The following is a 15,328-nucleotide window of genomic DNA, read 5'->3' as shown; positions in this document are numbered from 1 at the left end:
CTACTACATCATACTATCGGGACGACAGCCCACTCTCTACTTATCTTCACCATCAACACCAGGTATGCAGCACCCATGTCACCAAAGCTTGCACCACTCGGGATGGCAGTCCTCTTTGATCCTTACCACTTAAGGTACGGAGCACTCGTGTGTCACTAGAGCTTGCATCACTCAAAACAATAGCCCTCTCTACTCCTTACCACCCCTTAGGTACACAGCACTCTTGTCACCAAAGCTTGCACCCTTTAGGTATGCAACACCCTTGGCATCCTTCAAGTCTTGCAGCACCCTTGTCACCAGAGCCTGCATCCTTCAAGTCTTGCAGCACCCTTATCATCAGAGCTTGCACCACCACCACCACTCGGGATGGCAACCCTCTCTTCTCTTCATCTACCACCTCAGGTATAGTAGCACCCTTGTCACTAGAGCTTGCATCACCTCGTCTTCAGTTGCCACTACCACCTCGGAGTGCCTTTGCATCCACCGACATGCGAGCCTTTGCATCCACCACTGACACGCGAGCCTTTGACACGGACCACCTCTCGGAGTGCTTTGCCTCACATCGAAGTGAGCCTTCCTCTCATTGATCGTGGTTTGACCGTGCTCCGACATCATCTTTGTGTCTGCATTGGTCTTTCTACTCAGAGCCACCTCACATCAGAGGACTCTTGTACATATGTTCACTCACCATTATATATAGACTCACTCACATATTTCATGCCATGTTGTTTTTCTCTGATCTCTCGTACATCTGGCCCTTTCGTCCTTTTTCCCTCGCAATATAGACCTAGTATATTATAATTCAATACAATGCGATAAAAGGCTTGACTCGCCAACATGGACCCTATATCACGTTGTACTACTGACTTGTAATATATGTAGTCAGTATATAACGTGAATATGGAAGCCTACGTCCAATCGGCTACGTTGCATACTTGTGCAATGTGAAACCATACAATCGTTGCATACAATGAAAAATTGAGTATCGTGAGCTTTAGAGGCCCATTTGTTACATATTAGTGCAATATAGACCTTTTATAGTGCAAGTCAATACAACACGATATAAGGCTTCCCCTCGTCAACATCCAACATAAATTACTTTGTATTGACTTGCAATATAGAAGATCTTTTAGCTCGAATATGGAACCCTTTTCCATATCTCTATCTCATAGTGGTGTTTGCTGAAATTTCAGCAATGCAAACTTAGTATAGCTTTAATTCGGAACCCCCATAGTTGTGTTGTAATGAAAAGTTTTAGTATCGCTAGCTTCTAATCATATTTGTGCAATGTAGACCGTGTATATTTTGGTTTTGCACAATGCGATATCAAGCTTCACTCGCCAATATCCATTCTGAATTACGTTAATGACGTTTGCACTGTAACTGTAGATCTCCATTATTCTCTCATTGCTGTGTAGTTAACAATTATTTTGCAAACTTTTTTCTACTTGTAGTAGATGCATCCTTTTGAGATCGAGGTCAAACTCGATACTCGGTTTGAATAAACACCTAATGAGAAATTGTTCGATTTCCTTTACAAAGTTAGTCAGGACCATCTCCAACCTCAGATTTCATGTATGTTTTCTTGCAATATCTCCAACGGGAGTATGATCTCGTCTAGATGCATATATCTCCAAGAGAAAGAGCAGCAATATCGGGGGACAACGTTGAATAATATAGACATCCTGGACAATGTTCAGTATGTGCATGTGGACGATCTTGTTTCTACCACATCCTCAAGAGATAAGGTAAATAGGGATATTTCAAAGGTGTCGGCGGGGGATAAGAAGAAGACACACAATAAGTGCTTGGTACATAAGTGTAAATGTCACCTTGTTGACTACCACTACAGTTTTATTTGCTATTTGTATCTGCTGCTTGAGGATGAGAAAGGTTTAACAGAAGGAGATGAGGAAAGGTCAGAGGAACCTTCAAGAGTAGAAGATGATGAGGTTCACGAGGTTGCAGAGGAGATAAACTTGGCCGTGAAGAGGGAACTCAGTGAGAGCAGTTTGATATTGATGCCCTCAAAAGAGAAGACATCCAAGTTGTTACATCTACTGCGAGGATCCCGCTGTGGTAGAGGAAATAGAGCACAGAATCCCTCTATTTCCAATAGGTGAACACCATTATGTCCTCTTAAAATATATTCAAGCATTGTTTGACATTAGGGAGGACTATTATCTCACCATCATTGCACAGAATCTTGAAGAAGATGATGATTTCATCGATCCAAGTGTGGATAAGTATCTTCTACTAGATTTAAATGTCAAGGATAGTGAGTACCATACTCCTACTCAGATATTATCAATGATGTATAAGGATGCTCATCACTATGAAGCCAACCTTCCCACTGAAGAGGAATTTCAAGATGTTCAGCAAAGACTCAATAGTCCACAAAAAAGGAAAGAGGAGTCTTCAACTATCCAAGATGCCGAGTCATAAATCAACTTATGGGCAAACTATTTACTTGTTAATTATGAGAATCAGAAGGTCTGATTATAATAATTTTGAATATCATGTGATGAAGCTTCATATTGCATTTGTTTTGTTGGCTTATGGACAACTTTGTTTTGTAGCTGGTGGTGTATGACGATGATTTTCTCATGCATGTGTTAGAATCATGAATGGGAGGACTTAGAAAGGACTCAATGCTGGGAGAGTACATTAACCGGCTTAAATTTGTAGAGGTCATTATATTCCACAAAAAGTTTTCAAAGGATAAAGCTGAATTCCCTTTGTTTGCAATCAAAACATTATTTAGATATCTTGGGAGATATCCCGTCCGGTGGAATGCAAACAAAATCATGCTTTTGGGGAAGCAGGTAGCGGTGTGAACCTTCAGCCAGAACCTTCGGCCAGGGCCCCATAGTGTATGCTCTAAGGAGAAAATATTAATTAGCCTACACCGCATATGGATTAACATGTGGAATTAGGGATTAGGGATCCCAAGATGTTAAGTGAATATGGCAAAAGGGAGCTTCTCATATTCAAAAGGCCGAGAGTTCTTCTAGTCTTATGATTGCAGGATGATGCCGAGCCATCTGCAACGAGGGCAAAGCTTCACGCACCAGAGGATGCTAGTCAGTAGGATCAGGAGTAGCATTAGACTCCCATCTATTGTGAAAAATTAAATTTTTAATGGAATATAATGACACTTCTACAGTATGGCCTTTTTGATTTGGCCTTTTTAATGTCTAAAAGTTTGAAAGTTTGAAAGTATCCATGGGAGGTGGTGAATATAGAGAAGCATAAATTGAAACGAATCAAAATTTTATTCAAGTCACTGATTTACAATTTTCAATATCCAACGCATTAAGCCGTGGGAATTCAATGTGTTCTATCAGCTTTGGCTTCTTTCTCCTCTATCCTAACTACAATCCTCCTATACCACCACATGAGTAATTGTCTCAATGTATTGACTTCATGGATTCCACCACCATGTGAGAGGTGGCCTTATAAAACCCATAACGAGCTTGCCAATGTGAGTGCTCCATGCACCTTGGGTTGACTCGATAGCTAAGCTTTCTTGATTTGCAAAGTAGGAACCATGAGCCTCCAAACTGTGCTAGAATAAAAATGACAATTATATGCACATTGGTTATTTTCAATAAGAATCGCTAAACAACATAAGAACATACAAAATTGGGGATCTTACCATATAATGTGTTACCATATAATGTTGGGGATCTTACCATATAATGTGTTATGTAACTTGATGTCCATGCTTCCACCATGTACTTGTAAAACGTAGTCATAGCTTCTTTAAAGTTGTCGACATCTTCTTCGTTGAATGTCATTTTTTGTAAAAGTGTAGCAACCTTATCAAAAGGAATCCATACATTAGCCTTTGCAATTTTAGTCTTGCCATTATTGCTACAACCATATGTAACTTCCTCCATGCCTCATACTTCCATGGTTGAAGAACTAATAAATGGCCTTCATGGTTCCTTACTGGTAACAAAAATTTTCTAGCCTTGGCTCCACCAATACTAGGTTTGCATTGGCACATTTCCACTTGCACCTGACCTCTTCTCATCTTTCTTGATTTCCACTTTCCCCTTGTCTAGACCCACGCATGAAAGAACCTTATCCATTCTCTTACACACTACTTTGGCCTCTGACGGTGGTTGCATCTTATATGCAAAACATATATATTCATAAACTAATTTTTTCACAATTCTACAGATGGCATGTAGTGTACAAGGATGGACTCGTGTTAAAAGAATGTCAAGTATAGGGTCCCACTTTGGATCCACCCTAACCATTGTTATGACATCCCATATGAACTGATCATGAGTCAGTGCACCATCCTTCCCAGTATTCATATTCCATGCCTTTTTTCCATTCTTACCCTTTTTCCTTGAGCGCATGATGCAATACAAGCAAGTGAACTATGCATTTATAGCATTTGAGACAACAAATATGCACTTTAATGTCTTTAGATCACCTGCAAGACGCCATTCCATTGAGTAGCCTTCAAAACCATCCACATGTAGAATTTCACCTTCTTTTTGATGTTGAACCACAATATGAATCTTTGTTAAATTGAAAAACATCTTTAGGATCTCATGGTCCTCTTTTGGAACCTCAAATATTGTGAGCCACTAAATTTTGTTTTCAGATTGAACATTGAAGTACTAAGGATCACCTGACTTTATGGAAGGATCCAATGCCCTAGTCATCAATGTCGAACTTAATCTTTCTATCTTTTGATTCTTTACAATTTCACTCTTATCAAGTTTTAGAACAGATTTCAGTGTGCCACCACATTCTTGAACAGACATATCATGGAACTTAACCATTGCAGCTTGGAATTTACACACATCCAAGACAAAATTGTTGTTCGGATTTAGATCAAAGGTCACTTCTTTAGCATAGTGCTTGAATACATATGAGTGAACTATGTGTTTAGACTCACCAATGAGTTCAAGGACATTGTTATTCAATTGTTGCCTTGCTTTTCTGACACTAAAAGGGCACGGCATTGGAGTTACCCTTTTGTTTTGCAACACGGACTTAAAACCTGTGAATCAATTTGTCTATTGATCATTGCATATGATTATCTACTTAAACCAACTTTGTCACAGTAAATGCATTCTTCATATCTTCTTGTAATCATGCATGCACGAGATCATCACTAATTGTTTTGAACTTTGAATGAGAAAGTGTAGACTTCACCATCTCTCTTGACAAGACTTTTGAGAGTGTTCCACTATCTTGTTTAAGGTTCTTCAGCTTATCAGTCTCAACATGTATACGGTATTTGTTGTTTCCATTATTTTTTGACAATGTAGTAAGCGGTCTTTGTTCTCTCACTTGTTCACGTACATCCAAATTAGAGGTGGGTCCATGTTTGACTGTCTTCTCTAATACCCCTTCTAATTTGTTGTTCTTGGCCTCTAGATCCTTTGCTTTTTGTTTCAATTCATGGTTCTGCAAAAAATGCTGAGCATGAATGACTTCTACCAACTCATTGTATTCATTCTCTTTGTTAGATAGTCGGCATTTAATTGCTTGATTTGAGCTTCCTTCATCATCAACATCCTTTGTGATAATATTAAAATGCTTTGCACCTGACTAGCAAGCCTTGTTATGTAACCAAGCAAGCCAGCATTGCCCTCACAAGCATATTTGATTAAAGAAGTTAGGCCTAAAAATTTAGATGGTGGTTGGGTTAAGGGATCATGTGGGTAAATTGATCCTTCCACCCATATATCAACATGCTTGCTCCTTAATTCCATGGCTTGTTGTGTTACATAAGGGTTGACCTTAGAAGCTTTTGTTCTCTTATAGAGAGGAGCATACTCATCATCCAGGTCCACAAGTATACATCGCTTCTTAGAATTATCTATGATGTTCTTCAGACCAAAAAACAATACTAAAATTGCAACTAACTCCTATCTTTGCAAAAATATACGGTGCAAAAAAATTAAAACCTCCATTAAGCAACACTTCTTAATGCCCTTCTTGATGTAAGAACACTTCTTGGTAGCAAAATAATCGAGTATAGAAAAATATAACTTTTTGGTTCCACTTGAAGGTACCACAAAGCCAAATCTCTCTTCATTGTTCCATGCATAAATAGTATGTGAGGAAAGAGGAGATTCAGGTGAAGGCTGAGAGGCTTCCTCCAAAGGTTGAAGATTTAAATGGAGGGAAATTCAAATGAAGAAGAGTGGCTATTGAATTAGGAAAACTTGTCTAATGACAACCACCATAACTTCATGAAAATGCACTAGAATAGAACTTAAGCATGTCTAATTGCGTTGAAAAAAAAGAGCTTTTCACAATACTAAGTTCACTTCAAGATATATTCGAGTTCTTTTAAAAAATGCCACCATTTTCAATTAACATTTTCTAATTCCATGTTGTACTTATGTCAGAAATATAGTTGCATAGTTACATATGTCAGAAATATCCTCATACTTGTTTCCTTACTTTATAGAGTACTAGCTTTTCACATTTATGAATTTTCACTTGTAGTGGTTAAAGTTATGTAAAATTTAAGAACATTAGAATAAAACAAGCATTGAATCTCTTTAGAAAATTTAAAAAAAAATAAATTTAGATTCAAAAAGAAGAGAGAGAAACCCAATATAATAATATTATTTTTACACTTTTTTGGGATTCTAAGAGGAGAGAGAAAGTCCTTAAAGGGTCCATTTGGAGCCCGAATTTTCCCTAATGCCAGTTAATCTATGTCAATGGAGATCAATCACATTGATGGGGACCATGTATAAGATATTTGCAAAGGTCTTGGCCAACAGGTTGCAATGATTTCTTCCTACTTTGATTCATCCAAGGAATATGGATTTACTAAAGGTCGAAATATTTTGCATAATATACTAAATGTACAAATTGGAATTGATTATGCAACGGCTTTGAGGCAAGAGGTGGTTATGATTCAACTGGATATTAAAAAGGCTTATAATCACGTTCGTTGGTCTTTTCTTTCACAGCTTATGCAGGTTATCGGATTTGGTCCGCACATGCCTTCTTTGATTTATACTATTAGCCAATATGTAGTGGCTAGGCTTATGATTAATGGTGGGGTGACTGAGCCCATTCATTTGATTATATCGGTCAGGCAAGGATGCCCACTTAGCCCTCTCTTGTTTGCAATCCAATCTTATCTCGACTGGATAAGCTAGTGGAGGATGGTGAAGTTGTAGGGCTTACTCTTCCAAGCAAAGGGTAGATGGTCGGCCAGGCATTGGCAGGTGATTCTTTCATGTTCATTAAGGCTCAAAGAGATACACTATTACATGTGGGTTGATTTTCAAAGTTTTTTTTTATGAATTTAAACATATAAAAAATCCCCGAAAGCATCGATATGCACATTGAAAAAAGCGTTGATATGGAACCGTTGATATGCACATCGAAATACACATGTCTATATGCACTGAAATATGCAGCCGTTGAAAGTAAAAGCTATTTTTTGACTTCTTTTTCGACGCTAACGACATTTATTCTGACTGATATTTTGACACTTTCAGCAATGGTTATATCGACGTGGATGCAGGTTTTATTTTTACACCCAAGTGCAGTCCTACACTTGGGTGTACCAGTATACTAGTTTTACAAAGTACATCCCTGTTCTCTACTGAAAGGTCACAAAACTTAAATTTTTATTAAGTAACAAAAGTTACATAGCTCATATTGGAGCCGACAAAAAGAAGCACACAAAAGAGGCCTGACTCCTGTACATTGAACCTAATCATTGTCGTTGCCCTTAGAGTTTGGCATTGGTCCCCCTACAAAAGAGTATTCAAGGGGCAAAAACTCAGAAATGACAAGTGAGAAAAAAACTAATTGATGGGTGGAAAATATAGAGGTTTACCATATTCACCACATCTGTCCAGTTCACGTTGACACCCTCTCGCTCAAGTTGCTGGAGGAGGGCATACATCTCATACATTAGGGCATACCTTTCCTCCGCATCCCTCGCAGCATGATCGACCACTCTTTGTTGGAAGCATGAAGCATGAATACTTATTAACAAAAATGAAATGCCTATTATGCCAAAAAAGTGAGTGATAGTACTATTAACACTTACAAAGTATGTGTGGAAAGCATCCTGACCACAGCTTCCAAGATGGGAGCTCCCTATGCTCTCCATTTGCTTCGTTGCAGCCTCCTCCTCCTGCTACTTATACCTTTGGGAATTTGCATGGTGCTTTTCATATTCCTCTTCCCAAATCTCTTGTGTGCAATTCCAAGGCTTTTTTCCCCTGTCTTTACCTTGCATGTGATGTCGTTGTGCCAGTGCTTCATCACGTTCAACATGTGATATTTTATCCATCTAGGATGTACCTTGTCTCACTACCTAGTCCTGGCATAGACTCACTATTGATTTGATTCATGACTCATTCCTTCTTTGCTCTTTATGCCATGTAGTCATGTAGTCGTGGGAAAAGGCTATATGGCATAACTCGCAGATTCGAGACTTCATCTTGTTTTGCAATATCATCCAAGACCATATTTTCATCCACTACTACTTGGTAGTCGAAACGAGCCAGAATGGGGGTACAGGGATTTGTGTCGAAGCGGCAGGATGAGAACGAGCACGGTGTCCCCTCACAATTGGCAATGGGTGGACGCTCGCAGCACTGAGGGGAAGAAGCATCTATGGAGTCACCACTACTACGACAACAACAACCTATCAGAAGATCTTGTCTCCTACGACTGGAAGTAGTCGAGCAAGCTGTAGGCAGGGTTTGTGTGACATGTCGTGGAGTGTCCAAGGGCGTGGCCTGTGTGGTGGTGGGCTATGATGGCTGTGCAGAAATCCAACACCTCTCCCAAAGTAGGCTGGAGCCATAGCCCTTTGCTTAGGGCTCATCTACGACATGAAATGATAAAATTAGCTCGGGTACATTACCTGTGGTGTAGGCAAAGTGGAGAGATTGGGGCTATATGTGGGCGTGTGGCCAAGTGTACAATCCATGGTCTACACACATACCATCACAACATGCCCATGCTTATGCCATGGCATGAGCAACATCGAAAGCAAGAAGATACTTTTATAAAACACCCATAAGCATGAGATTAGGGCTCTTAACGGATAGATTGTTTCCTATTTGGAGTCGTGAGGGGGGGCTTAAGAGGGACAGACCAAGAGAGAGCTGAAAATGATTGAAAACCTACAGAACAAACACAAACACAAACACAACATATTAGCTACTTTTGAAAACCACACCACACCACTTATATAATATAATCAAAAGCATTAAGCTCTATGCATAGAGCTTTATCTATGCATGCATTAAGCTTTATGCATAGATTAAGCTCTATGCATAGAGCTTAATCTATGCATTAAGCTCTATGCATAGAGCTTAATCTATGCATTAAGTTTCATGCATAGATCTTAATACATGCATTAAGCTCTATACATAGAGCTTAATCTATGCATTAAGCTTTATGCATAGATTAAGCTCTATGTATAGAGCTTAATGCATGCATAGAGCTTAATCTATGCATTAAGCTTAAGCCTAAGCTAATCCTAAACCCCAGCACCCAAAGGTGCAATAATCAAAAGCGAGGCAAATAATAAATCAAAAACAAGAGAAAAGGAGAAGGGCTACCTGGAATCTCAGCAAATTAGAAGTTGCAAAACAAACAGAAAACATAGCATATTAGCCCACACACATATAAAAAATCGAAAGCAAGAAAAGGATGGGGGAAGGGCTTAGATTTAGGGATGGGGGAGGTGAGAGGAGAAAACTTGCAAAAATTTGGGGGAAAGAATAGAATCTGCAAAACAAAAAAAAAACACAGCATGTTAGCACCACACAGATACAAAAAAAAATCTAAAACAAGCAAGGGATGGGGGAAGGGCTTCGGTTTAGAGTATAGGGATGAGAGAGGTGAGAGGAGAGAACCTGCAGATTTTTAGGGAGATTAGATAGGTGAGAGAACTTGCAAATTTTTGAGGAGAGAGGTGAACTTGTTCTAGTTTTTTAAAATGCTAATAGAGAGGTGATGCAATTCTATTAAAAATTTCCCAAAGTCGCGATAGACGTCAAAATATGCGTCAATATCGACGTCGAAATATGAACCGATAAAATGGTAAATAAAAACTATTTTTTGACGTGTGCTTCGATGGTTGTTTCGATGCTCACTTTAGTTTATTTTTTAATGAAAATTTGAATTCAAATTTTGAATTTACACCCCTTATATCGACACTTATTTGGACGTGATTTGCAGGAATTCTATGGCAGGTGAGGTGTTGGCTACTTCATGACTTCTAGAGTGGCCTAACAATCTGGTGGAGGGGCCAAAATTCAATAGAATGGCTCAATTGGGACTGGTGAAATACTTTGTTGCCACATGTATAGGCTACTTATTGTCTTTTTGAAAAATCCATCAATATTTTTGGGTTCCACGTGGATATGTATAGTGAGGGCAGGCCTTACACCGTTTGTTATATTCCTTAGTTGGAGGATCAACAACCTTAGTTAGATTGGGCATTTAGAAAGCCTTAGGACATTGTCCAATGTATAATAAATCAAGTGTACCATATGTTGGTGGAAGATAAGCAATAGATCACTGAGAAGGCTCATAGGGTATGGAACATCAGGAAAAGTAGGGCTTGGTGGAAGGAAGTAATCTTACAGGGCTGGTGGTTTAAGATTTCATATTAAGGGAAGGTGTTCCTATGGTGCATGCTAGTTGGAGGCCTACTATTGGAGGACCATTGCAAAAGCGACGGATTGCTTCTGGTAATTGTGTGTTTTGTACTACATGCTTGAAAACATGCCTGCATCTTTTCATTTCATGTCCGGTGTGGCAAAGAAAGTGTGTGATTTTCTTTCTCGCGTATGTATTCCGTTGACAGATAGGCCCATAAAGGTTAAAGATTGTATTTTTGGCAAGATTTCGAATGGGCAGAACATTCAAATTTCTTTCATTTTTTCAAGTGGATAGGTTTATGGAATGCCTTCATATTTGATGTAAAAGTGGGTATTACAGCTCACATAAGTCGCATAAAAGGACTACTATTGTGGCAAGTCTCTTCGTTATGGTCAGGTCATTTGGTGAAGAATGACCCGGCTATATATTGGATGAGGGTACTCCGAGCTCCACCTGTGGTTTAGAGTAATTAGTGAGGGAAAGCTAGTACATCATATGGTAGCCATGTGGCCATTTGTAAAGTAATTTTTGGTAACATATCTTCTATTAACGAAAAGAGAGAGAGAGAGAGAGAGAGAGAGAGAGAGAGAGAGAGAGAGAGAGAGAGAGAGAGAGAGAGATTTGCTCTACTATTGGAATAGTGAAATCATTAGATTTGTAAATGTGTTTAGTTTAGATAAATATTGTGAAAGAGACATTACTCACACATGGAGAAAGGGAAGGGGGTAGATGTGAGCTGGCACCATCCTTGGCTAGAGTGTTCGCCATTAGCCAAGATGGATGACACTCCACTCCTGTCTGTTTATTAGTCTTCTTTTGGTGCAATTACATTTTATGTATGAGCCAAATTCTTTTAACAATCTTCTAGCAATTTAAGGAATAGGTACAAGACATTAAATTCTCCTTAGGTACAAGACATTAAATTCTCCTCTCCATGGTTGAAAATGCATACTAGCAAAAAATGTGTGATCAAATCAACATAAACTTGGTGGTTGCAAGCCTCCTCTCACTCTTATGGGTGGTTCATAGCTTATGAGTAGGTTTCTAAGTTTAGCTCGAGTGCATTACTCTCTTGGTTATGACAATTAGAAGATAAACAACTAGTTTGATATATCATGTCCTTGTTTGTAAAATGCACACTGGTTTCAACTAGTTTTATCCTATATAGCTAGTTCGATAACTTGGAGAATGCACTATTCTGGTCAGCTAGTTCGATAACTTGGAGAATGCACTATTCTGGTGTTTCAAGCCTTTTTGGTGGGGAGGGTGCAAAATACGGGAGAAATGCTAGAATACCTTACTATTCATTTGGATTAATTACTGGAATTATCGCACTACTATTACTAACAGTTGTCGCTTCTCCAATCGCTTCTCCAATTACTTAAGAAAGGCTCCAATTCAGGTGGTTCATTTTTTCCAACTACTCATCTTCCCCATCTCTCTCTCTCTCTCTCTCTCTCTCTCCTTTTTCCTTTCTTTATTCTCCCTATTACTCATTGTAGGTAAGAGTAATATCAATAAATCATTAGTTAGCTCATCTTCCCCATCTCTATCTCTCTCCTTTTTCCTAATAAATCATTAGTTAGCTTAGATAGTATTGAATGTGAGTGTGAGGTTCATTTCTTCTGACTACTCATCTTCCCCATCTCTCTCTCTCCTTTATTCTCCCTATACTCACTGTAGGTAAGAGTAATATCAATAAATCATTAGTTAGCTTAGATAGTATTGAATGTGAGTGTGAGACTATATTAGCAAAGATGATGATTTTTAAGATTTCATCGACAATTCCCCGTGATCTCTCGCGCACACACTTTTTTTAGTGAATCTCTCTCTCTCTCTCTCTCTCTCTCTCTCTCTCTCTCTCTCTCTCTCACACACACACACACACACACACACACTTGAGAGAGGGAGCTTGAGCTTGAGCTTTTTCACTCGGTAAGGGCTTAAGTTATCAATTTATGTACACTTGGACACTTGCACTTTTTCTGCCATTGCAAATAGGGCAGAAATCAAGCAACTCTTCACAGCCCTTGCAGAGGCAGAGGTGGCGGCAAGGGAGGAAGAGCATGCACACATGGTGGCTCCTACACAATCTGCATGCAATGGGGTGATTGACCTCATTGATTTCCTCAAGGGATTGAGGGTAATCAGAAGCCTTGATCATGGTTTTGATAGCATCATCATCATGATTAATGTTAATGTTAATTATATCTCCACTATCTCCATAGCCTTCTTCTCTCTCTCTAGTAGTATTATGCACTACATGATCATAATTAGTGGACATAATTGTATTGTTGTGAGGATAAGCGTGATTAATACGGGACCAGTAGTCTAGGTGGTTTTTTAGGGTCCGTGCCACCAAGGCGCTTCTTCTAGCTTCTTGTCGCCATAGCTGAGCTTGCTGCTTTAATTGTTCTGCAGTCTCCTCCAGCTTTGCACTCACATTCATATGCCTTTGGAGCTCTTCTTCTTTTTGCCGCAGAGCAACGCCAGGCTCCCCGCCCTCCATAGCCGCCACCATCGCTGTCACCACCTTTGCTCTCCCTTGCTCGACCCACTCCTTTGCCTTCTCCCCCTATATTGATGCAACACCAAAGATCCATTAATTCTTCCAGTATGAAAAAAACAAAGGTTTAACATACTAGATTAACACAAATTAAAAGCACATATAGCTCAGTTTAGGTTAAAGTACTGTGTGCCTTCGAAGGAGGCTATGAGAGAGAGAGAGAGAGAGAGAGAGACTACACACACACACACACACACACACACACACACACACAGTAAATTATTGCTGGCCTAGGAATGATATTGAACACCATTTAAAAATACAATATAACAGAACATCAATACGTTACCGGCACATCATTACAAAATAGTAACAGTACTACCCTAGCAATTATGATTAGTCTAGCAGAGCAGATCATTAGATATGGTGATTACTGCCCTTATGGAAACACGAGATGCTAATGAAAGAGCTTAATAGCTAATGATTGAATAGTATAATCCTTAATTGAGAATATCATGAAGTCTCACCAATTCCATTCATAATTCCCTTACCTGCACTTGAATGATCTGCTCTATCTCCATTCTTTGCCTTAACAGCAACTCCTCCAATTTCACCATTGTAGACGTTTCCATTGGTTCTCTTCCACTGGTGGAAGGCACGGACAAACGTACCCTTGTTTGATCATGATTAATTACGCCTAATTGCTCTTGATTAATTAGCCCTATTTTCTGTTGTGTAAGAACAATATGATCTTGCGAGTAGTGTCTTGTAGGCCTCTTCCGGGGCGCTGTTTGATCCCGTTGTGGGTGCAGGGAAGAGAGATCCATGGCTGCACAGAAGATATAATCAATATAATCAGTATAATCAATTACTCAAATCAATTATCAGTCAATATATGGTGGATAATCCATTCAATTGCTCAATCAATTATCAATTAATACCCATGCAATTTGAATGGACGATCGATTAGGTTACACATAGAAGGATTGGATGGCTGATAGCCAGACTCACCTGTAGCCACGCAAAGGCGGAGATGAAGAGGGTATATGTGGTGATTTTATATAATTATAACAAAAATAGAAATAGCAGAGAGATTTGTCAACTATTTTCTTTTTCTAATTTTCCAAGATTTTGTCCAAAGCGACGTTTGGCAACCCTAGTTGTCGGTGAGGCCTAAATATGAAACAGGATATTATATTAAAAAATAGAATGTAGATAGGGTAAAGGTATAAAGGTGTGAAATATATTATTATAAATTGCTTCAACGGCGGCGGCGCCAGGAAATGCTCCATCTAATGTTATGCGCCCCACTAACCCTCACAAGCATGGCCCTTCCCAAGGATCTTGCCCATTCATGCATTAGGACCGACACACATTATATTTTTAGCATCACATTCATCCACACATAAATCATAACCACCTTTCATGCATATAGACCTAGTAAACCTCTCTCTCTCTCTCTCTCTCTCTCTCTCTCTCTCTCTCTCTCTAGATCAATAAAGTGGACGTTAAGCGGCTCTCTCTCGTAGGTGTGTGTGTGTGTAAAAGAGGACACTCTCACTACCTTTCTGCCACCCATCTCGTGGGGTAGAAATGGCTAGTGGGATTGCCCTTGGGATGACATGGAGCCACATGGGTTCAAGTCTCTACGTTGATTGGTCTCTCTAGATCAATAAAGTTGACATGAAGCGTCTCTCTCTCTCTCTCTCTCTCTCTCTCTCGCTCTCTCGCTCTCTCTTTGAGTATTTTGCCCATTAAATATTAAATTACCACCACTTCTTTTAAATGACCATTCACAAAAACAGTAAAATGTGAAAAAACAAGCACTATTTCTACTTCACTCTTCGTTCTGACGGGCTTAAAAACCTATCAAAAATCATCCTTCACTCTTCAATCTATGTGACGGTAGATCGAAGGGCTTAGTAGCCCGTCAAAAATCATCCTTGAACCCATCCCACACCCACCTCACTTCACCCCATAGTCCACATCCCATCTCATTCAGCATCTTCCATATTGGGACCACGTGCTCGGTGCCAAAAGGACACACACCCCAGTTTTTATGGAAAACATTTTTCTTTTAAAACTTATGGCTTCATATTTTAACATGTTTTTTAAGAAAGTGTGCAGATTTCAAAGCTTCATTTATAACAAAAAAAAAGCACTAAATTTTACATATTTTTTGAAATT

At 39.2% G+C, this 15,328-nt stretch overlaps 1 protein-coding gene across 1 annotated transcript; it reads right to left on the bottom strand.

Annotated features, from left to right (window-relative positions):
* Positions 1-12,586: 12,586 nt before the first annotated feature.
* Positions 12,587-13,989, bottom strand: LOC147640328 (putative BOI-related E3 ubiquitin-protein ligase 2). Its single transcript, XM_086823568.1, has 2 exons — positions 13,693-13,989; positions 12,587-13,210 (listed from the first exon to the last, which is right to left on the bottom strand). The coding sequence occupies exons 1-2, from the start codon at positions 13,966-13,968 to the stop codon at positions 12,587-12,589; spliced, it is 900 nt and encodes a 299-aa protein (XP_086679694.1). The 5' UTR covers positions 13,969-13,989.
* Positions 13,990-15,328: the final 1,339 nt, after the last annotated feature.

This window comes from Cibotium barometz, chromosome 3 (assembly GCF_041138505.1).
Source record: "Cibotium barometz isolate CiBa-2024 chromosome 3, ASM4113850v1, whole genome shotgun sequence".
NCBI lineage: Eukaryota > Viridiplantae > Streptophyta > Polypodiopsida > Cyatheales > Cibotiaceae > Cibotium > Cibotium barometz.
The sequence above is the reverse complement of the archived record's forward strand: the minus strand, read 5'-3'. Positions and strand labels throughout refer to the sequence as shown.